The sequence below is a fragment of the Phyllostomus hastatus genome, unplaced genomic scaffold, assembly GCF_019186645.2.
Source record: "Phyllostomus hastatus isolate PE091 unplaced genomic scaffold, TTU_PhHast_1.1 phas_scaffold_317, whole genome shotgun sequence".
Lineage (NCBI taxonomy): Eukaryota > Metazoa > Chordata > Mammalia > Chiroptera > Phyllostomidae > Phyllostomus > Phyllostomus hastatus.
The window spans coordinates 27,725,540-27,749,625 of NW_025334023.1; the positions used below are offsets into that span (position 1 = coordinate 27,725,540).

General features: G+C 38.9%; 1 protein-coding gene and 1 long non-coding RNA gene across 2 annotated transcripts in view; one reads left to right on the plus strand and one right to left on the minus strand.

The window, feature by feature from the left end:
• Positions 1 to 3,486: 3,486 nt before the first annotated feature.
• Positions 3,487 to 24,086, minus strand: part of HEPHL1 (hephaestin like 1) — a 65,583-nt gene continuing 44,983 nt past the window's right edge. The window contains exons 13-20 of the mRNA XM_045818040.1: positions 22,962 to 23,101; positions 20,329 to 20,469; positions 16,630 to 16,736; positions 12,487 to 12,709; positions 11,136 to 11,275; positions 6,001 to 6,163; positions 5,444 to 5,515; positions 3,487 to 5,348 (exon numbers count right to left, since the gene is read on the minus strand). Coding sequence (XP_045673996.1) covers positions 5,146 to 5,348; positions 5,444 to 5,515; positions 6,001 to 6,163; positions 11,136 to 11,275; positions 12,487 to 12,709; positions 16,630 to 16,736; positions 20,329 to 20,469; positions 22,962 to 23,101 — 1,189 coding nt within the window. The 3' untranslated portion in view covers positions 3,487 to 5,145. The remainder of the gene's footprint in view (positions 5,349 to 5,443; positions 5,516 to 6,000; positions 6,164 to 11,135; positions 11,276 to 12,486; positions 12,710 to 16,629; positions 16,737 to 20,328; positions 20,470 to 22,961; positions 23,102 to 24,086) is intronic.
• On the plus strand, positions 5,256 to 9,459 carry LOC123805453. Its single transcript, XR_006783311.1, has 3 exons — positions 5,256 to 5,392; positions 5,946 to 6,148; positions 6,999 to 9,459. It is a non-coding gene; the product is annotated as an uncharacterized LOC123805453 (long non-coding RNA).

Below are 24,086 nucleotides of genomic sequence, written 5' to 3' on the forward strand. Positions count from 1 at the left end.
TTTTGTCGACAGTCTCCTTACCAACTCTTGGCTGTGACAGTTTCTTAGACTTTCCTTGTTTTTGATGTTGTTTTTTAAAAATCATGGTGAGTACATTTGGGGATTAAATAGTGCCCCCTGCCCACACCCTTTGCCCCAGTGTCGTTTGCTAGAAGGAGGCCACAGCAGCTGCGAACCTTAAATGTCCTGTTCCAGAACAGTTTTGTCTGTTTGAGAACTTTGACTTTTGGCACTCAAATATGAGATCCTTGGCAGCCAAAATAGTCCATGTCAGAATAGTTGAGCCCACTACAATGTCTGTTCTGTTTATACATTTCTTCATTTACTCATTCAAGTAATATTTGCTGAGCAACTGTTATGTATCTATACTATGGTCTGTGCTGGGGATGTTGCAGTGAGCAAAACAGTCAGGGGTCCTTCTTCCGTGGAGCCTACATTCTAGAGAAAGAGGCAGACAACAGTGAAACTAACAGACCAATACAGTGGTTATGTTGTGTGGTAAGTGCCACAGAGGAAAACAATGGAGATGGGCAACAACAGGAAGAGGGACCCATTTCAGAGAACGCAGTCTGGGAAGCTCAGAGCTGAGCTTCTATAGGAAGGAAAGACTTTTTGTCTTTCCTACAGAGAGTAGGAGAGGGTGTGAGGGTGTTGGAGAGGAAGAGCATTCCTGGCATAAGAAGCAGAACATGCAAAGGCCTTGAGGCAAGAAAGAACAAGCAGGGCACAGGAACTGATAAAAGCTGGAGAGGAGCTGGAGAAGTAGGCATGGACCAGATAGAATGGGACTTCTAGACCAGGGTAATGAGTTCAATTACTATTAAAAATGAAATGAAAATTTTGATAAGAACAAAGCCAGGATCCAAAACAGGGTTATTAACTCTGAAGCCCAGGATTTTTCTGCAGTGTTGTAGGTGTCCACCCCTGAGGAAAATTCATGATTCTAAAATGCATTAGATGGATGGGGGCTGCCCAGAATGAGTAGGCAGGTGGATTAGAAACAGACTGTAGATAGTAGAGAAAAGGAATGATCAGTGAGGAGACTATTGACTTAATTAATGATGAGATAAACATGCTAAGAAATGGTCGACCAGTGTTTGTGCATTTTTCTTGTTTTGTTTATATTAGTATTCCTATTCTCAGTAATACTGGGGCTGTTTTGAGATTTTGTAGAAAAGAAAAAAGAAATGAAATGGAAAGATATTAAAGGGTGGTCACCAGAAAGTGATGTGATCAGATTTGGAAGAACACTGCTGCAGCTGTGTGGACTGGGTGCAAGGAGCAAGACTGACGGTAGAGAAGCTGCTCAGAGTGCTGCTCAGAGTGATCCTGCCTGAGCAGAGTTTATGGTCCACAGCCTAATGAGAAACATATTTTGACATTATTAGCATAATATATTCAGATCCATGACATAACCTGTAGAGAGGGCTGGAACAAATTAGCACAGTTTGCTGGCACACATTTATTCTCTCTGAGTTCTGGAAGTCTGAAATGAGTTTCACTGGAATAAAATCAGGATGTCAGTGGGCCATACTCCTTCCCTAGGCTTTGGTGAAGAAGCTGTTCCCTTGCTTTTCCACCTTTTAAAGCAACATTCTTTGGCTTGTGGCCCCTTCCTCTATATCCCAAAACAGCAACGTAGAATCTTGCCTCAGTTATCACATTGCCCTCCTATGTAGTCAAATGTCTCTCTGCCTCTCTTTGAGAAGAACACTTGTGATTACGTTTATGGCCAATTTGGGTAATTCAGTATCAACTCTTCATATTAAGATCTTTAACTTAATTATACCTGCAAGTCCTTTTTGCCATAAGTATTGGGTGGGCCAAAAAGCCTATTTAGTTTTTTTCCATAAAATAAGGCACATTTTCATTTTCATCAATAGCTTTATTGATTTGGATATTTTAAGTATGTCTTTTATCTCCCATGTGATATAACATTGACTGCTGTCAATTCATGTCTAGATTTGATCACTATCACCTTCAACTGGTTTACCTGATCATGGAGCAATGTCCAGTGAGAAATCTCCAGTACAAAACTTCACAAACCATTTGTGACACATTCAATTAGTCACAGCACCTTCTCCACACACTGCACAAATCATTTTTTGCATTTCAGTTGCGGTTTTACCTTTCTTGAAATGATAAAGCATAATATGACAAAAATGTTGCATATTTTCTTCCATCTTCAATATTAAAATGGCTATACCAAAATCCACCAATTTTGTTAAGTTTTGTTCAAAAGCACACTGATATGACAGCTGTCACAATACAATCTAACAAAATAGTTTTGAATGAAGTTAAAACTAAGTGCTGCTAGAACCATCTAATGGAAAAAAACAAATGAACTTTTTGGCCAATAACATTCACAGGTGTGAGGACTAGAACATAAAATCTTTGGGGATGTTATTCAGTCCACCCTAGACAGTAAAAGAGAGAAAAGGTCCCAGTGTCGGACCATGAGTCATGCTAACATTTAAGTCAGTAAAAGGAGAAGTAACCAGCAAAAGAGATGGAGGTGAGATAGCAGTTGAGGACATTGGAAGGATGGCAGGGGGTTGTGTTGCAGAACCAAGAAACTAGAGGATGTTTAGAGGGAAGGGGACCCCAACAGTTGTTGAAGGGATAAATAAGATAAAAATGGGGAAGGAGCTGGGGGGAATGATATGATGGACATTGATTTTAACAGCAGATTGGCATGAGGGGGACAGGGCACACTGGATTGGAAGCCATTGGAATGGGTTGAGGAATGCATGGGGTAAGGTGGTGCAAGGTGCAAGGTGGGCAGTGCTTTAAATTCTGCTACCCAGGGAACAGAGAATCTGGGTTGGAGAGGGTTATGGAGTTTAGGACAATGGCTTTTTTTATTGCTTCCTATTTTTTAATGGTGGATATTGATGATGACTCAATGCAGGAGGAAAACCTGATAAGTGAAGGTGTGGGAATCCCACAGGGTGGGATTCAGAATCTTTTGGAGACCCTGTTTGCTGGGACTCCATGCAGGAGGAAAACCTGATTAAGTGAGGAAGTGAAGTCCTTGTGAAAGCAAGAAGGAATGATAAGGTCCAGAGCCCAATGAGAAGCTGGCCCTGCTAGTAGCAGAAACACTTCTTCTACTGTAACAGGAGAAAGAGATGTGTGCAATGTGGTTGATTTTTCAAATGAGTGAGGCTGAGAATGAAGAAGTGGGGAATGTTTGAGGAAACAATGTTTGAGGAGAGTCATATTATTTGTGGAGATATATTATTTTGTTTTGTTTCCCTTAGCAAGTATAAATAAGATAGTTGCTAAATATCTAAAATATATTCTTCTTTAACCAACTTCCCACCCCACATTAATGACAGGCAATTTTTAGTTAAATTAAAAAAATGCAAATAGCCATCTTATATGAAACTTTATTACAAAGAGAAATGGTATAATCAAACTACTTTGTGGTTTTGTGTTCATTAAAAAATAAACTAAGGGAAAAGGGAAAAACCTTACAATGAAATAGTTTGTGGCGTGAGTTATAAATAAAGCATTTCTCATAACTATTATCGTGAAATTATACAGCCCACGCAGGAATGAAGACTGTAGAGCGCCTACTGCAAAATCACATTATCACAAAATCACAGGGTAGGATTCAGAATCCTTTGGGGATCCTGTTTGCCTGGACATTCAACCAAACTATGGACATAACTATTAGCATTCGAATCCTGTTTTCTGTTAAACTAGTTTTTATCAAATTACATGTTTCCCTTCACCAAGAAGCAGATGAGAAAGTATGAAAGGTCCCTCCACCGGAGTATTTATTAGGTCCTGCTCATTCATCTGGACATCCAAATGACCCATGGCCAAGGCAGTTGTACTATGCTCACTCATCCGGCATTGGCATTGGCATTACAGGGCAGCTTGCCCTGAGTGAAGGGCAATGTCTCAGTCTAGTAATAAACAATATTGCTTTTATCAATCTTATACCTAACATTTATGCATGCAAAGAGAGAGAATGGATTGCTTGAAAACTATAATACTTGTTTTGAAAGCTGCTTTAATGGTGTAAAAATTGCTATGGGGACTCTCTTTTTCGAGCTTTTCCTTTCCTTTTCTTTTCTCCTCCAACACAGGCCTTGTCTTTAAGAGGCATGGAATCTAGGATTTTGTGATTCTCTTCTCCTCTCAACTAGTCAGCTACACTGCTGAATTCTTCCTGATGTTTCTTGCATGATGAGACTGTTTTTATTTTCTAGAAGATGGAGACTTGGAAAGACTGCTGAGGTAAATAAAAAATCAGACTCAAGACTCAAGCCCAGACTTGCCTCCTGCAGTTTGCCTCCATCTTAGAAGGTCCCACGAAACTGTCAGGGAGTCTCTGACTCACAGTGGGGAACCTAACCGGCTGTTTCACAGATTCCAGCCCTCCACGTTCTGAAAAACAGAAACCAGTTCTCTAGTTGATTCTTGAAAATACAGATGTTGCCACAGAAACATATTGTATGAACAAATAACATGAAGTGAGTCATAACTGTTCAAGTATCTCTACCATTTAGCATAAAAACAGCAGCAATATTTTTTAAATGCTTATAACTTTGCCTTTTGTAACGAATAGTGTACAGGTTATTTATATTAAAGTGGAAAAGGCCAGGTCTGCTGGCTAAAGCTTCTAACATATTCATTTGGTCAGATTCTATCAGCAGATACTGACGTAGACATTTCCATGAATTCACGAGAAAGTTCTTTCCCCCAGAACAGCTAAGGGAAGCACCTTAAGTAACAGGATTGAAAAATCAGCACTTTTCTTGTTAGATGTCTGAAGCAGCCTACCTCTTTCCAAAGTTGTTCATCTAAAAAGTTTGAGGGTTAGCTAAGGAAGCACTCTCTGTCTAATCTAAGAACTATGTAAAATGGAAAATAAAGATATCTTTCAAAGGGTCTCTGCAGTTGAGCAAATTCATTCCAGGAACAGACTGAGACTGTTCTATCAGTCACACTCATTCTCCTCTTTTTGTATTTTACACCAAAGGATGCTTCACAGCCTATTTAAAAATAAGTAAGTAAAAGCAAACGCTTTGACTGTGTCCTGAGGATCAGAGCCTGACCTAAGATACAGCATCAGCCTTCCTTGGTGAACAATGCCTTGTCCAGGTTCCCTGCAGAGCAAGACCAGCTAGTTCACAGAGCATCCGTGGGGAGCGCACAGGACTGGACTGCCCGGTATGCCACCTGGTTCCTTGCAGAGCGCAGTCTGAGGGACAGAATCACTGTGATGATCAGGAAGAGGAGCCCCATGATGAAAAGGATGACCAAGGCTGCTTTAGCTCCTCTAGGACCCAGGTTCTTGCCAAAGAAATAGAGTTGCTCCTTGACACGTTCTTCTGTGAAAAAGAAAAGTGAGGTGTCATGCCTCTGCCTTTACCTGGTGGGTGAACACTGTTGATTCACATGAAGGGTTCAGGGAGGGGGTCATTACCATCGGAGGGCTCGGTGGCTGGGTGGGATGCTCCTCCAGAAGGAGTCTTGGTGGAATAAGGAGTCCTGTTGTCTGGACAAAGAAGACAAGTTAACTGTTTTATAAACAATAGAAGTAGATTCTTTCTGTGGCATGAGTTGTTTCAAGAGCTGCTTCATGTTGCCAGCAAAGACTTTATGTTGTCAGTATCCATAAGGTGTAAGTCTTCCTTGGATTCTCACTGTGCTGCCCTTCATTCCAGTATACATGCGGGAATGTTCCTACTCCAATCACCTTTCAAACTTCTACTCAACCTTTAGGATCCATGTGAAGCACTATGACCTCTCTGGAATCCTGGCTCTGCCCCCAAACTGTGAACCATCAGCTTCCTACTGCTGCCACTGAACCCTCTGCCCTGTACTCTATTTTGTCTTGTTTCATGTTCTGTTATGATTACAGTTTACATGTATGTCTCTCTTGGTTGACTTGGTTGACTCGGGAGTCTCATGTCTCTTGTTTGCAGGGTCTACGGGAAACCTAGTGCCATCACCTGGCATCGCTGGCAGACAGCACTATACCTGTGTTCCGAAGGACTGTGTAGGTGGTTTCCATGCCTGCATGGATGTGATCAGATACGTGACAGTGTAACAGCCATGTCCCTGGGTGATCTGCAAATAGTTCAACAGTTTGGAAGGTCCCAGGAAAGAGATCGTACACATCTTCTCGGTAAGATTTATCTATCTGCAGAAAGAAGGAAATAGTAAAGAGCAGAAATCAATAAAATCAAGAATAGAAATATATTACAAGATTAATCAAAGAAACCCAAGACTGTTTTTTTTTGAACAGATCGATAACATTGATAAACTTGTGGTAGCCAGTCTCGACAATGGCCCCCACTGATTCCCACTTCCTAGTAGTCATAACTTTTGTAGTCCTCTCCTAAACTACATGAGAGTTGGTCTATGAGACCAATAGTACATTTTAGGAGTGATGGCATTCTACTTCCAAGAGTAGGTTATAAAAGACAGTTTTGGTAATAAAGACAGGCTTCAAGTGCTGGAAACAGCCTAAGTGCCCATCAGTAAATGAGTGGATCTAAACACTGTGGTATATTTATACAATGGAATACTATGCAGCAGAAAGAAAGAAGGAGCTTCTACCCTTTGTGACTGCATGTATAGAATTGGACAGCATTAGGTTAAATGAAATAAGCCAGTAGGTGAAAGACAAATACCATGTGATCTCACCTATAAGTGGAACCTAATCAACAAAACAAACAAGAGAGCTAAATAGAACCAGAGAATTGGAAATAAAGAACAAACTGACAGTAACCAGAGGGGAGTGGGGAAGGAAAGAAGGGGAAGGGTCAAGTCAAGGAACATGAATAAAGGACTCATGGGCATGGACACCAGGGTTGGGGATTGACTGTGGGAGTAGGGGTGGGGGTGGGTGGGCAGGGCAGGGGAGATCAATGGAGGAAAAAGTGGGACAACTGTAACTGAACAACAGTAAAATAAATAAATAAATAAATAATAGGCTTCTGTCTTATACCCTCTCTCTTGCTTTCTCCTCTTAGATTCCTGATTCTGGGGGAAGCCAACTGCCATGCCATACCCACATGATGAGGAGCTGAAGCCTCCGGTCAACAGCCCTGCGAGTGAGCTCAAAAGTGGATTGTCTAGCCCCAGTCAAACCCGATGACTGCAGGGCCGGCTGACATCTTATCACAGCCTCATGAAAGATGCTAAGTTGGAACCAACTAGCCAAACTATTTCCCAATTACTGACCCAGAGAAACTGTGATAATAAGTGTTTATTGTTTTTAGGACATTAAGTTTTGGAACCATTTGTTAGCTAGCAATAGATAACTAATAGAAACCTCTAGACAAACTGACCAAGGAGGGAAAAAAGAAAGACACAAATTGCAAATATCAGGAATGAAAGAGGGGACAACACTGAGATCTTATAGACATTACAAAGGATAATAAAGGGATGTTATGAACAACTGTTTATAAATTATATAACTTAGATGGTATGGACAATTTCTTAAGGTGAAAACTGGTATCACTATTCAGGTTATCTATTAAAAAATCTGAAAGTATAATAAGACCTTCTATCAAATGAGCTCCATGTCTATAGGTCTTTATTGGCAAATTTTATCAAACATTTAGAGAAGAAGTAATACCAATTCTAAACAAACTCCCAGAAAATAGAAGATGAGAGAACACTTTAAACTCATATTATGAGGACAGGATTACCCTAATACCAAAACCAGCCAAAAAACTTACAAAACAAGAAAGCTTCTACCAGTGTTCTTCATAAACATATATGTAAAAGTGCTTAAAAACACTAGTAGATTGAGTCCAGAAATATAAGAAAAGGATATTGCATTATGACAAATTAAAGTTTATCCTGGGAATGAAAATGGGTTCAACATTTGAAAATTAGTCAATGTAATTTACCTATATAATAAAGAAAGTAATCAATAGACTAAAAATGAAAAATGTGATCATCTCAATAGATTCAGAGAAAGCATTTGACAGGGTTTAACATCAGTTCATGATAAAAAAAAAAACAACTCTCAACAAACTAAGAATAGAAGGATCTACAGCCATCTTTATATTCAGTGGTGAATGACTGACTTGACTGCTTTTCCCCTAACATTAAAAATAAGTCAGCCTTGGCTGGTTTGACTCAATAAATTGAGCACCGGCCTGTGAACCAAAGGGTTGCAGGTTTGATTCCCAGTTTGATTCAAGGCACATGTCTGGGTTGTGGGCCAGGTCCCCAGTTGGGGGTGCATGAGAGGCAACCACACACTGATGTTTCTCTCCCTCACTTCCTCTCTAAAAATAAATAAATAAAATCTTTAAAAAAATTTTAAAAAGTAAAAGTTATCCACCTTCACTATTCATATTCAACATTATAGTAGAGCTTCTAGCCAGTGCAATAAGGCAAGAAAAGAAACAAAAGGTATACAGATTGAAAATAAATAAGACTGTCTCTAGTCACAGATAACATGATTGTCTATGTAGGAAACCATCTCCCCAAAATCTACAAATAGCTACTAGAACTAGTTTAGAAAAGTTGCAGGATACAAGGTGTATTATACAAAAGTCAATTGCATTTCTACACATTGGCAATGAAAAATTAGAAATTGAAATAAAACAATACCACTTATACTATCACCAAAATCCAAGTATTAGTGATATTCTGAAAAAAATATGTGCAAGATTTGTATGCTGAAAACTACATAAGACTGATGGGAGAAATCAAATAAGATCTAAACAAATAGATATACCACATTCATGGATTGAAAGACTCAGTATTAAGATAGCTATTCTTCCCCAACCAATGTATAGATTTAATGCAATACTAATCAAAATCCCAGCAGGATTTTTAAAATAGAAATCAGCACAATATTTCTTTTTTTATTTTTCTTTTTCAGTTACAGTTGAAATTCAATATTACTTTATATTAATTTGAAGCTATCTTTAAAATTTGTATGGGAAGGCAAAAATCTGGAATAGCTAAAACAATCATCACCTGATTTTAAGACTTACTGTCACGCTAAAGTAGTCAACCAGTGGCATTCAAGAAAGGACAGATATATACAGTGTCCAGCAGCAGGAATGCCTGCTTGAGTGTGGTTGGTAGGGCAGAGGGCAATATAGGGGAGAAAAAAAAGGGACAACTGTCATAGCATAATCAATAAAATATATTAAAAAATAGTGAGATACCACTACACATTTAATGGAATAGCAAAGAAAAAATTAAATAAAAATGGAAGATACCAAGTGCTGATTTGGATGTGTAATAAATGTCATTATTATACATTTCTGGTGGGAATGAAAAATGGTACTGCCTCTGCAGAAAATAAAGCAGTTTGGCAATTCCTTGTCAAGTTAAACATACACTTACCAAATGACCTAGCAATCCAATTCCTTAGTATTTTCCCAAGGAAAAGGAAAACATATATTCACAAAAAAACATGTACTTAAATATTTATACTGATTTTATTTGTAATAATAAAAAATTTGAAATAACCCAAATGTTTGTCAACAAAGGAATGAATAAACAAACTGTAACATATTCATACAATGGAATACTACTCAGTACTCAAACAAAAAAAAAACAAAACTATTAACACACAAACAAAATGGATGCAATTCAAATGCCTATACTAAATGAAATAAGTCAGATTTAAAATTCTATAGACTGTATGATTCCATTTATATGACATTTAGAAAAGGCAAAGCTATAGATATAGAAAGTAGACTCATGTTTGCCAGGGTTAAGCATGGGGAAATGGCTGACTCTGGAGGGTGCAATAGGGACTTTTTAGGTGGTGGTGGAGCTGTTCTGTATTTTGATTAGCATTGGTTATACCACTGGGTGTGTTTTTAAAAACAGAGCTATGTACTAAAGCAGGTCAATTTTACCCAATCTAAATTATACCTTAACACAATTTGTATGTAAAATAATTTTATATATGCATGTAAAATTTTGATATGATTTTTAAAACTTGAGTTTAAGAAGTCAAATTCTACAATGATGGTTGCTAGAGGGGAGGGGTATTTGGGAACTGGATGAAAAAGGTGAAGAGATTAAGAACTACAAATTGGTAGTTATAAAATAGTCATGAGGATGTAAAATATGGCATAGGAAATACAGTCAATAATATTGTAATAACTTTGTACGGTGCTAGGTGGGTACTTGAAATATTGGGGGACCACTCTGTAAAGTATATGATTGTCTAATTACTATGCTGTACACCTGAAACTAATACAAAGTAATATTGAATTAAATTGTAAGTGAAAAATAAAATTAAAAAAGCCAAGTTCTGAAAATGAGCATAGCCATTTAATACATAAAACTATAATCATTGTAGGCTAATACTTGGTGCCATAAACTATGTTGAAGAACTATACAGAGGGGAGAGAATATTAAATGTTTGTTTAAAATTATTGTTTATTCCTGTGTAACTAGAAAAGGATTAATGTGGGTTTTCTCCACAGATGAGATGTGATTATTCTTCTCTATTCTACTTTCCTGTAGACTAAGTGGAGCACATGAGGTGATAGACTATTTGGCCCTTATTCCTGGAGATTTGATTCAGTGGCATGGAGTAGGGCCTAGAGATTTGTTCTTTCTACAGCTCCCCATGTGATCTGTACAGCTGAAACCAACCATGTGGTATACATGCTAGAGAGGCAGAAGCCCACATATGACCCAGGGTAAGAGTCAAGATAAAGTTTTTGGGCCTAAGCCAAAGCTCAAAATAGCTTTTACTACATAGGGTTATTCTTTTGGCTAATCATGTAGAAAAGAAATGGGGAAAGAAAAGAGAAAGAAAAAAGGAAGGATAAGGAAAGAAGACAAAATACTATGGGTGCTTTCACATATGATATGGACAGCATAATCCGCAGTGGGCAGAATTATTCTCATGTAAGTGATGAGAAAAATCTCACCTGAAGCTTGGAGAGGTTTTTTTTGTTGTTTGTTTGTTTGTTTGTTTTCAAGTACAATAACATATATGTTCATATTAAGAAATTTCCTCCAGGGGAAGGATATAATCACATTATTCTGTTCCATTCTCTAATATCCATCACCCTCACACAAGCCTCATTGCTAAATAACTTTACTTCACAGAGGAAATGCATTTAATTTCTTCTTTCAAAATGTCTCCCCCAAAGCATTTTCCTTACACTTACTTTGAAAAGAAAGCTCTCAGCATGATAATGGATGGTATGTATATCCACTTCACTTCCTATTCCTAACAAATACCAGTTTGTCATTGTATCTTCATTCATGATGAGGCCATGGAGATTCCCAAAAATCTTTCCATTAATAGCTAAGATGGTGAAAAGAAAATAGTTTTTGATTAGTGACATGATGTTCATTATTAATCTGGTTCAAGAAGATCTTTAAGTCACCAGAATTCTCATCTGCCTGATGATAATGGAACAATCTCATTTGCACTTACCAATGTCCTCATATTCTAGACCTAAAGTTCAGATTATTAAGAAATCCTTAAACAAAGAGAGATGGAAAGAGAAATGGTTTGTTTTTGGAAGCTATATCTTGGGTAGCAATGTGTGCTGTTTATATGTTTATTCAGTATATTCTTTTTATGGAGTACATTACAGCCTCATTTGTGAGGTAGCTAGATTTATACCATTCTACAATTGAGTGGACTAAAGCATAAAGAGGCAAGTTCATTTATATCATAACTGAACCAATTAGAAGCTATGTCCTAAATGCGTCACTTTCTGAGGACTATGTTGGGGCAAGTTTCTACGCCTGGCTGACTCTCCCAAACTTCACACCAGCAGAGCCCAGATCTCACAGTGAGCAACACTGGCTCAACTGGTGTTGACGTGATGGGACACTCTTCCCCCTTTGCTTTCTATTAAGTTTTTATTCTGTGCATCATGACATGACCAAAGGAGTTACATTAATTAAAAACAGCATTCTAAGAAACCTTAGGAGAGGGAAGCAAAGTTGGTAGGGGAAAGAGTAGCTGAATCAGAGATCAGGCTAATTCTGATTTATGTTAGCAATTAACCAGCTTTGTGACCTTGGGCTAAGCCTACCTTTCATTACACTTTTGGTCAAATGTAGATCTTGGTGAGAGAGTGCATATGTGTCAAATTAAACATATTACCCCCACTTTAAAAAACTACCTTAAATTACATAGAATTAAATAACATAGACACATTAAAACAGAAATTTGGTGATGGTATTTTATGTCCTACAAACAGTTAAATCAGGCACTTAAATTTGATCAGTTAGAAGTTATGATATATTTCTGTAGAAATATACCAGTAAGTGATGATTCATCTTTAAAGGATTACTTCACAGCCTTATAATTTAGAGATCTCAGCATTCAAAGGCAGAACTCCCTAAAACAGCTGGTCCACAGCATGGCTGGACCTTGCTGGCAGTTACAGAGGACTTGTTTCAGTCCAGGTGCCTATGAGCTGGGGACCTCCTACAGTTAAAGGAACTTCTATGAGCATATCTCATAAGGTTTTCTTTTGAGAAATCACATGCATGATATACCATGCATTCTGTTGCTCTCCTCAAAATCATCCGTGTGCTTAAAATCTCGTGGATCTTTATTGAGATACTTCTTAATATTGTCATCCAGATACCAAGATTCATTCTCATTAAATACCAAAAACAAGAGAGCAAATTCATAATCAACATCACTTCTTCTTCCTTTTTCATTCAACACTCCTTCTCTGCATATAATCAGAGGACCCATCAAACCACTGTATGTATCCTGAAAGAAAATAAAACTGAATTAGAAGAGACTTTAAATAATTTAATAACACAGATTAAGTGCTTGTAAGAAAGCCATTGTAAAAAGACTGAATACAAACTAAGTACTAAGAAGCCTTGAAAAAACAGGGTGATACTCGTGAAAATTTAGGAGTATTCCTGAAAATTTCCCATGGCGTAAGCTCCTTGAGAGCTGAGGCTGTGTCCCTCACTTTTCACTGCATCTCCAGAGATAGTTTTGTGTTTAGTACATAAAAGGTGGTCAATAAAGATATTCAGTGAATAAATGAATGCTTATTTCTATTTTTTCTGTTAGCTTTTCAAGTGAGTCTGTATTTGTAGCTATATACAGATGCTTATATCCCACTTCTTATGGGTAAAAGTGAACCAGGTGAGTAGCAAATGATACAGGACCATCAGTAACCTCCATACCAAGTTGTCCAGCCCAAACTTTCTTTTGGGGGAAAATTCCCACATTTCCAACTTCCTACTTAGATATTCCTCCTGCAACAATTAAATTTGTGAAGCATGTCCAAAGTGGACTTTTATTATTTCTCTCAAACCATTCCTTCTCCTGAATTCTCTATTTCTATTAACAGTGCTGTGATATTACCTGTCATTTAGACCAGAAAACTTGATTTCGGTGTTTAATTCCTCTTTCTTCCTAACTTTGTCCCATCTCATTTGCTGTCAAATCTTACTTTTATTTTTCCTTCACCATGCCCATCCATTCTGCAACTTCCTTTCCATTCTGTCTGCCACCCTTCTAGTGTAGGAGCTTACTTCCTCACCCTGGACTAGAGTTGGCTCCTCTATGGTCTCTGGTCACCTCACCTCACCTCCAGCCCTCCGGCTGACTGCCATCAGATTAATCTCATCACTCCCATATCTAGAAGTCCCCAGTGAATCTCCATGGTCTACTGAATAGAGTTTAAATACCGGGCAGGTCCCTAAACCCCTCATGTGCTACCCCAATGAGTGTCTCTAGTTTAAGCTCCTCTACTGCTTTCCTTTCGTATTACCCATTTGGCTAAATGGGATTCTCAGCGTTTCCCAAACACACCTGCTTTCCTAGTTTTGGCTTTGCTCACAATGCTTTCTCTTCCTAGACTCTCATTTCCCTGTACTCACCAGAACTCACCAGAACTCACCAGATTCAGAATTTTGTTACAATAATGAGTGTGTACTGTACTATTTCCCCCAAAGATTATAAGTTCCTTCAAGACAAGAATTTTTGCATTGCTCATAGTACTTGGTGGAGTCATTTGCAATCACATGTGTTTAATAAATATTTGTTGAGATGTACAAAGAATTAAAGAAATAAGAGTGCATTTCTCGTAATTCCAAAATGTAAGATTGTTTTTTGAAGTGTCTTGTATGTCACTCTGTAACTCTTGAACTATCCAGTACAACTCAAGGACATTAGTGCAGCCATCTAATGTTTAATAGGAAGGTTTTACTTTTTTAAAAGTATTTTTTATTGATCATGCTATTACAGTTTTTCCTATTTTCCCCCCTTTATCCCCCTTTCACCTGTCCCTCCAATCCTCCAGCATTCCCCTCCTTAGTTCATGTCCATGGGTTATACATATAAGTTCTTTGATTTCTCTGTTTCCTATACCATTTTTGGCTTCTCCCCATCTATTTTATGCTTACCAATTGTGCTTCTTATTCCCTGTACCTTCCCCCCATTCCTCCCCTGCCCCTCCCCACTGAAAACCCTACATGTGATCTCCATTCTGTGGTTCAGCTCCTGTTCTAGTTGTTTGATTAGTTTTTGTTTTTGTTGTTTTTCTTATTTTTTAGGTTCATTTGTTGATATTATGAATTTGTTGTCATTTGACTGTTCATAGTTTTTGATCTTCTTCAATTTCTTAGATAAGTCCCTTTAATGTTTCATATAATAATGGCTTGGTGATGGTGAACTCTAACTTGACTTTATCTGGGGAGCACTTTATCTGCCCTTCCATTTTAAATGAAAGCTTTGCTGGATAGAGTAATCTTGGATGTAGGTCCGTGCCTTTCATGACTTCGAATACTTTTTTTCCAGCTCCTTCTTGCCTACAAGGTTTCTTTAGAGAAATCAGCTGATGGCCTAATGGGAACTCCTTTATAGATAACTGTCTTCTTTCCTCTGGCTTCTTTTAAGATTCTCTCCTTATCTTTAGTCTTGGGTAATTTAATGATGATGTGCCTTGGTGTGTTCCTCTCTGGGTCCAACTTCTTGGAGACTCTCTGGGCTTCCTGGACTTCCTGGAAGTCTATTTCTTTCACCAGACTGGGGAAGTTTTCCTTCATTATTTGTTGAAATAAGTTTTCAATTTCTTGCTGTAGTTCTTCTCCTTCTGGCACCTCTATAATTTGGATATTGAACATTTCAAGTTGTCCCAGAGGTTCCTAAGCCTCTCTTCATGTTTTTGAATTCTTGTTTCTTCCTTTTCTTCTGGATGGATGTTTCTTTCTTTCTTTTGTTTCAAATTGTTGCTTTGAGTCCTGGTTTCCTTCCTGTCACTATTGGTTCCCTGAATATTTTGCTTTATTCCACTTGGGGTATCCTTCATTTGTTTTTTTATTTTTCGACCAAGATCAATCTCAGATCTGTGAGTATTTTGATTACCAGGGCTTTAAATTCTCCGTCAGATAGGTTGCCGATCTCCTCCTCCTTGCTTAGTTCTCTTTTTGAGGCTTTGCTGTGTTCTTTCATTCAGGCCCTATTTCTTTGTCTTGGTGCAGCTGATAGGTTGTAAGAGGGTGGGGCCTTAGGTATTCTCCCTGGCAGGGCAATCCTCCTTACAGCCCTGCACCACTGCTTGTCGGGGAGGGGCCAAAGAGGGAACAGTGCAGCCTGCCTACTCATCTCTAGCACTTTTCAATGTGTGAGACTGGGAGTTTCTCCCACCACACCAACCCCCACCATGGTCCACAGTCAGCTCTGAGTCTCAGTTTCCCCTTAAGTCAGTCCCTCCCTCACAGCCCACTGAGCTCGGCAGCCAGCTCCGCCCCCAAGGCTTCTGTGTCGCCTCAGTTTTTCTGAGTCGGCTGTGTGGTCTGCTGCCTTACTGGTCTGGTTGTTCTGGTTAATTTTTTCTTTAATTCCTTGGTTGTAGGATTTCTATGCAGTTTGATTTTCTGGTGATTTTGGATGTTTATTGATTTCAGGTTGGTTGATATCTTCCTTTTGGTTGTGTGAGGAAGCAGAGGGTATCTACCTATGCCTCCATCTTGAGTGGAACTTAATTTTTACTTTTCAAGTAATGGGCAATACTTACATTTTCTATCACGCATGACGTTAGTTTGGACTTTGATTTATGACATATAATTAAAGACTATTTGTTTTACCACATACATCTCCCACTCAAACAATAGTGAATCTTTGCCTTTAATTTCTATATAAAGTTAGCCTATTTATTATTCCAGTGGTCTATAGTTTCAGTTACTGTGCTTGGCCTGTGCTTTCTTTTTCTGAGCCCTGTGAGCAGTGGTAATGCCTTTAAAAAGGATGGATTGCACACATCAAAAACCATGGTATAAATTATATTAAAATATTTTTTATTTTATGGTTATTTATTTATATAACATCTTTGCTTCAAACTACTTTGTAATTTCTAAATTTAGAGATTGAAACATTGGGGTTTTATTTGTTCTTCCCCCTACTCTTTAGAGTAAGAGCCAACAAATTTTTATTTTCTGCAAAGCACCAGAGAGTAAATATTTTTTAACATTGTTGGTTATACGGATCCTTTCACAGCTTCTCAACTCAACCATAAAAAATGTAAAGAAATGGGCCTGGCTGTAGTTTAAGACCCCTGCTCTAAACCATTACATCCATCCCTTCATATATACCCACCAGAGTTGTGATGACTTAGTAGCTAACTCAAAGCCATATTACTATGAGCATTTCGCTTGCTCTCTCCACCTTACCTTCACAAAGTCTACTGTTGAATAGTAAACCCATGGAATACAATTTGGGTCAGATGGCCCTGGACCAGACCTTTCAGGGACATTCCATATGTAAGTTTTTATTTCTCCTGAAACAAATGAGAAGAAATAGAAAGGATTTACTAGTGTTACCTCTATTCCAGACGACTTAGCTGACAAAATACAAACAGGTTTTTATAAATTATGGCTGGGGAGAAGTACCCATTCATTAGAAAATGTTCCCATGAAACTCCTATCTTGATTTTCTGCAGTTTCAAAGTGGCAGATCTTTCATTTCAGACTATAGCCTTTCCTCTAGGTTGCTCTTTTTATTATTAACTCATGTTTATTCAGAAAATGAAGACTTAATTTATACCTCACTGCTTTTTTCCCCCTCAAATTTCATGTCTCTCTCCCAAGAGCAATGCTCCAGCTCGCTTGAGTTGCTGTGGCTTTCAGCCTTGGCTTCTTACAGAATCACCAGGAAGCTTTGTGAATTCTCACTGCTCAGGCCTCATCCCAAACCAATGAACTTAATGTCTGAGGTCTGGGAGTATGGCATCAGGGTTTTTGTTTTGGTTTGTTGTTGTTGTTGTTTTTTTGATTCTCAAGTGATTTTAATGTGCAGGCAGGTGAGATCTAGTTAGAACCAGAAAGAATCAGAGACACCTAGTCCAAATCTTGACCTAATGACTTTCTACTTCCCAAACTTTTGATGGGCTACTTAACCTCACAGACCTTTAGTTTCACTACTTATAAAGTGAGTCAGACTGTTGTGAGGGTAAGTGAAACTAAACACCTAGACTCTGGCCAGATGGCTAAGTTGGTTGGAGCATTGTCTCCAACAAACCAAACAAAATATTGCAGGTTTGATTCCAAGTCAGGGTGTGTAAGGGAGGCCACTGATCAATGTTTCTCTCTCTCTCTCCCCTCCTCTCTTTCTCTCCCTTCCTATCTCTCTAAAATCAATAAACACATTCTTGGGTGAGGATTAAGAAACAAAACCTAGGATAGAGCCTCACACTGAGCCAATAATGTTAATTTCTATATATATTAATAACAAATGTATGCACTCCCTGTTGCCAGGCATCTCTCTATGCATCATTGGTGGTCAATCCAGAGCCTTGCAGAGGAGTCACAAATATACTCATGAATTAACGAGATAAGCACATGGTAAAAGTGACAAATGAAAGCCACATCTCATTTTGAACTGTGTCCTATCCCCACCCATCAGAACAAACAACCTATAGCTGAATGTGAGCCACAGAGCAAAACAAATATAATGCTTACATGTACCTTTGCTCCATATGTGCTCATACACCAGTGGTTTAGCAATATAACTTTAGGTCTAATTTCCATGAGGTTTCATTATAGCCTTTATGCCTTGTTAATTGCAAGATAAACCACTGATATTTAGCTTCTTAAATACAAATGGCTACAGGGGTGGTATTATTAAAGCTGGAATAATCCAGCAGGAAGCACAGCTCTAACTAAAAAGAAGAGACTCAGAAATATTTTCTGAGTCATTTAATTATGAGAGAAAAACAAAAATTTGATAGGGGCTGCTTAGTGTGCTTCTGGTGCTAGTGTGCTCACCTTATCTCACGCACACCCAGGTTGACCTGTCTTGTCCAGTTTGCCTGGACTTCCTGCACAAAGTTAGTTTCTACCCCTGTCTCTGGGCTCTCCCAAACCTATCAGCCTGTCAGACCCTTGTGGGGATTCTCTCCTTCTGACTTTCAGTAAGAAAAATGCCCCTTTGTCACTTTCTAATCATTCTCCTCCTCACTCTGATAACCCTCACATCAAGAACTCTTTGAAGGCCAGCCAGCACAGAGGAGGTGTGTCACCCTCATGTCCTCAACATTAGGGTACAACAGCCTCACAGGTCACCCCAGCTTGTCCGCAGCTCTACCAGAGCCTCCAGAGCCTCATCGATGCTTGATTGACACCTTTCTTTCTCCCTCTGGACATGCTTTCAACCATCAAAAATGAATAACTTTATTTAATGGCTTTTTTGACCCATTTTAAAACATTTCCTTCTTCATCTAAGCAAGACACATACATTATAAAAATCTAAAAAGTACAATAAAATGTGAAGAAGTAGAAAAAAGTATCATTCTGCGACTCAAAATACCACCATAAAGATATAACCATTACTAACATTTTGGCTTATTTCCCTTGGGTCTTCTGTACTTGTATTTTGCTTAACATGATACCACAAGCATTTCCCATGTCATTCAAACCTTTGATTGATTGATTTGAGAGAGAGAGAGAAACATAGATTTGTTATTCCACTTATTTATGCATTCATTGGTTGATTCTTCTATGTGCCCTGACAAGCAAGCTTGGTGTATCAGGATCTCTACACCAACTGAACTACTTGGTCAGGGCCCAAACCTTCTTAAATGTCATGTAATAGCTGCACAACCGTCTAATGTAAGGATATTCTAGAATTTAATATTTTCCTGTAGATAGACATGTAGGATGTTTATGAAGAGTTTCTTGAAGCAGCAAAACATAGGCTTCTGCTACTAGGGGTGGGGTGGAGTGGGTGTGGCAGAGGTTAGGATAGTGGTGGATGAAGATTTTCCTTCCCCTAACCCCATTCTTGTAGAGGTACCTTGCTAACTTTTTTCAGTGATGCATGAGATTGTTTTCTTTTCTTTTTTTTATACATCTTTAACTTTTTAAAGTTTTTGTCACTCTTACTGTAATTACTATAGTGTTAAGTATTATAATGTTACTATGCATAAGAAGTAAAATGGAATATAACTCCCTTGTAATTATACCTATGGTTGGTGTCAATTTCATAACTCAAGGTCACAGTGGTTCTTCACAATCATTACAACCACATTACAACTGTATAAATGTTATGGGAAGCTGCTTAAATTTTGAGATCTTCTTTCCCTTCGGTGCATCTTTCAAAACTCAACTGGATCTCTACCTCCTTTATAAAGCTTTACCTAATTACTCCTTTTCCTAAGGACTCCTACCTAATCAATCAGTCTTCATTGATTTTCCTTCTCTGAAACTTTTATAAACACATCCAGACATATTCTTAAAATTCTTCACCACTTAGAATTTCATTATGTAAAACCCACACTGCTACTGAAATGGTTCATCTTGTTTGTCCTTTTTTCTTCGGACCTCATTTGAAGTGTCTTGAGAGAAATGTGTTGGTAAGAGGGCAGGTTCTAACGTCAAACAAACTGGGGCTTCCCCATTGCCAATGTATGACCTTGTCAAGCTCTTTGCTCCTCTGCGCTTTTGCTGTCTGTTAAATGGATATGATGCCATATTTCATCAATTGTAAGGTGAACATTTTTCACAATTTAATATAACTGAAGTCAGGATGTATTTTTCAATCAGTGGTTAATTGGCAGCCAATTTTTTTTCTGTTTTTAGAAACATAAGATAAATGAGATTTTTTTAATATAAAGCACAGCACCTGGCACAGTGTTAACACTCAATGTATGTTAACTATTATTACACCTTAGTAAGTTTTTAGGTCCCTAATGGACCCTAGGACCTCCATCAACATTTGGTCATTGGATGAATGATGATCTCATGTTGGGAGGGAATACATGATAGCAGGAATACATTAACGTTAATATGAGGTCTTCAAGGCTCTTCAGAGATCAGAAAAGAGTTGAGTCTGGTGTCCTCATCAGGACAAAGCAAAACTCTGGGGTAACTTACCTGGCTTTGTCATGGGAACTTGGAGTCGCTTTCCCCTCTCTGTGTCCTCTACACCATGCGCTGAGATGGAGTAGGGCCGATTGGCTTTGTTCTTAAATATGATCAGGAGAGAGTCACCCACCTCAGCATGCATCATTGGGCCTAAAGGCAGAACACAGGTCTGTGTGCATTACCATTGCTCTTTTCAACACTGATGTAATTTAAATGTAGGTAGTATTTGGCAAAATAAAACAAACAGTTTCTTCATTAATGTATTTCCTTTAGAGGGCCACATATGCAGTATTAAATAGCATGTCATTTTGGCAATTGGATCAATTTGGATCCAAATCCTGCCTTCTTCACTTATGAGAGAAGCCTTGCAGTCAAGGCTTGCCTGAGTCTCAAATTTCTCTTCCATTAGATGGGTTTGATTGTACTTTTCTTATAGGATTAAATAAGTTAATGTATGTACAGTACATTATTTCAGTACATTAAAATACAGTAATAAATGTGTAAATTTTTACTACTGCTTAGACATAATCCCCAGGAAAAAGTATATCTGTGATATGAAGACTTTCAGTTGTAATCTCCTTGAATGTAACCTTTGTTAAATCTGAAATTGCTCACTATCTGGTAAATAGATTTATGATGATGATAATGATGACGACGATAATCCAATAAAATGATGTGTATAAAAGGTATTCAAAAGATAAGAACAGAATTAAAACATTTATATACTGATTTATGATCTATACAGTGATTTCACTAATGCATGTCCAATGCTGTTTCTCAGTATTCAGTTACCTGATGAGATGTCTCTTTTCAGTTCTTCATATGTACACACTTCTATTACAAGCAACCAGCTTGTATGTCAGTGGAAATAGTTCCGCACCCCACTGGAGAAGCCTGTGCCAGCATGACTATGGGATGTGTATCGCCCATGCCAGGGGCCTTTCACCTCTTGGTGCCCAGAATGCAGCCCATGCAGCTTGCCCAGCCCATACACCACATTGACAGAGCATTTCACACACAGCGGTCTTTGCAAGGCACTGCCTTGAGGGGGTTGGAAACAGACTCCCATTTGGGAAGTGCCTCAGACCTATCCCCTATTCATTCACATTCTTGGGCATTTATTGCATTCTACATTCATAGGGAGTTATACACATGGCAGGGGCCTCACCATACCCACCCATTCATTACTGATTCAGACCATGGTTTTAATTGCTTTTTTTAAAAAGATCGCTGAAGCTCTAACAAAATAAATCTAAATATTTTTTACTATTATTATCTTGGAAGGAAATAGTATGAATCAGAAAATGTATGAAAATGCTCTTTTTTTAAAAAAATGATAAAGCTGGAAATTTCTAGGCTTGTTTGTAAACAGTAAGTTTGGGTATAATTACAGATAGCAGCATCTGTGTGAATAAATGAAAATCACTGCTTGTATATTTGTACCACTTAAATTGCACAGGCCTTGCTGTACTGGTGAGCTACAGCAAATGCTTTCTGACTTATGACCTGGCAGGTCACAGGGAGCAGTAATTAGCAGTAATGTGCCTGCTTAGTGCCCTTTGTAACTGCAGGAGCGCAGGCCTTGCCCCAAGCTGCAGAAATGAGTAGACGGGCCTCTTGCTCTCCCGGCTGAAGGGCTGCTGGGCTTGCCTCTGATGGAACCACTCGTTTGTGTCATTTTACAGAGCAGACCAAAGGGGGCTCTTTGAAGGGCAACCCAGCCCCCTTGGCAGAACCAGTATCTTTTCTTCAGAGCTCAGTTGACACCCACAAGTTTCAGAAGGAGGAACATTCCCACTGGGGCTGACTTTATTTAGTGTGACAAGCTTGTGTGTCAGTTATTAATAGACAGTGAAGGTGTGGTGTAGGTGGGTTGGGCATTTAGTAATTCATAAAGCTAGCAGTCATGTGAAGTCATACTCTTCACATAAGCACTGTGTAAAGCCATACTTTGTACATAAGTTACCCTGTGTATTTACAAAGGGGAGCTCGTTTTGAGAAAGTCATCTAGATTAGCCCTCTGCCTTAACATCTCATCTTCATGGTGGAATCAGGTCTGGTGAACTTCAGATGGAGAAAAGTGGGAAGGAAGGCAGGAAGAGTTTATTTGATTGCCAGGTCAGCTTGTCCAGGGCATCAGACAGGCAGAGTGGGTCTGAGAAACCCATGAGTTAGTGCCTCCCAAACTGAAACCAAGCCTTTCATTCTTAGCACCCCTCTCACATTAGGGGTTCCTCTTTTGTCACAATTATTTTTATGTGTGTTGTTATGATCCTGGGTATGAATAATCAAGGACCTTAAGTTATGCAAACACTCAGTCTGCTGTTCTAGGCATCAAATTGCCTGGCTCAGCAGAGGAGTGGAAAAAGAACTTCAGGGCAACAGACAGGTTAGACTGCCCTGATGATATGGATTCCTGTTGCGTGTTATCTGGAAGGCTTACCATAACTATTCTTTGGATGGGCTGAGCACACAGCATGCTCCCTGAAAATGGGAGAGCAGGAAGAGGTCGCACTTGGCTGAATATAGTCAGGCTACTCTGTTCCTTTCCTCCATTCTCAGGTGTAAGTCTAATGGACTTGTGTGTGTGTGCGTGTGTGTGTGTGAGTGCATGCATGTGTGAGCTGCTGTCTGTGCCATACCCAGCAGTTCCAAGTGCTGTTCTTGCGGTGGTCGGGCTTTGATCTCCACAAATTCTCCATTGGTGTATTCCCTGTAAACCACCTTCTTGTACTGAGAGCCAATCCAGTTTTCAGTGTGGTTCATAAATATATCTCCGTGTCTGCAAATCAGAAGCATCAGAAATTAAAGTTATCAGATGGTAGAAAAACTTTGAGTGCTTCAAAGTGATTCGGGGTTACTCTGGGGTAGTGCTTCCTAAACCCGCCTGTGATCAGCATCTCCCCGGGGAACTGGCTTATTGCACCAAGCTGTCTAGGTGTGGGGCACCAAATATGCACTTGAAAGCATTCAGGGGGTTCTGCTGTGGGCAGCCCAGCACTAGTTCATGGCCCACTCTTGGAAACCATGGAACCACTGCTCTCAGCTGAGTGATGAATAGGGTCAGTCTTAGTTAGAGACTGCTAAGGGCCCCTTGAGGTTATACTTCTCTTCTTGGGACTAACCGATGTCACATACATGCCCATATGTGCACACACCCACACTCTACTATCCTGTATTCCTCCAGATTGTATGTGTTATCATTCTGTGTCTTGTTATGCTTTCCCACTTGGAAAGATCTCAAGAATGCCTCTGGTCTGTGTTTGTGCATATGCTCATGTACAAATATAGATACAGTTGATTCTTGTTAATCACCGTAATTATGTTCTAGAGAATCACCGCAAACACTAAACTGGCAAATACTGAACCACTGTACCTAGTGGAAATATAGGGCTAGATTCTGTCTAACTTCTAGCCACAACATTTTCATCAACAGATCAATATACAACCTTGTTTTATGTGTGTTTCTGTTTAAAGACATCTTATTTAAAATATACTTCTCATTCATTAACATTGAGTTTACAACTAACAGCCATATAACTTGTGCCTGAATGAAGCTGGTCTAAAACATGTATTTCCTCTATAAGGCCTCTTGAGCATTCAAACACTAGACAGCACTGTGTTGGAGGGTATTTAAAACAGCTAAATCACTGAGAAACATAAAAATGCAAAAAAACCCCATGGCACTAAATAAGCCACAAAATGAACACTTGTTTACAGTGTGAGATCAGACACAAGAAGGCAGAGCACTGCTTTGTGTGACCTCA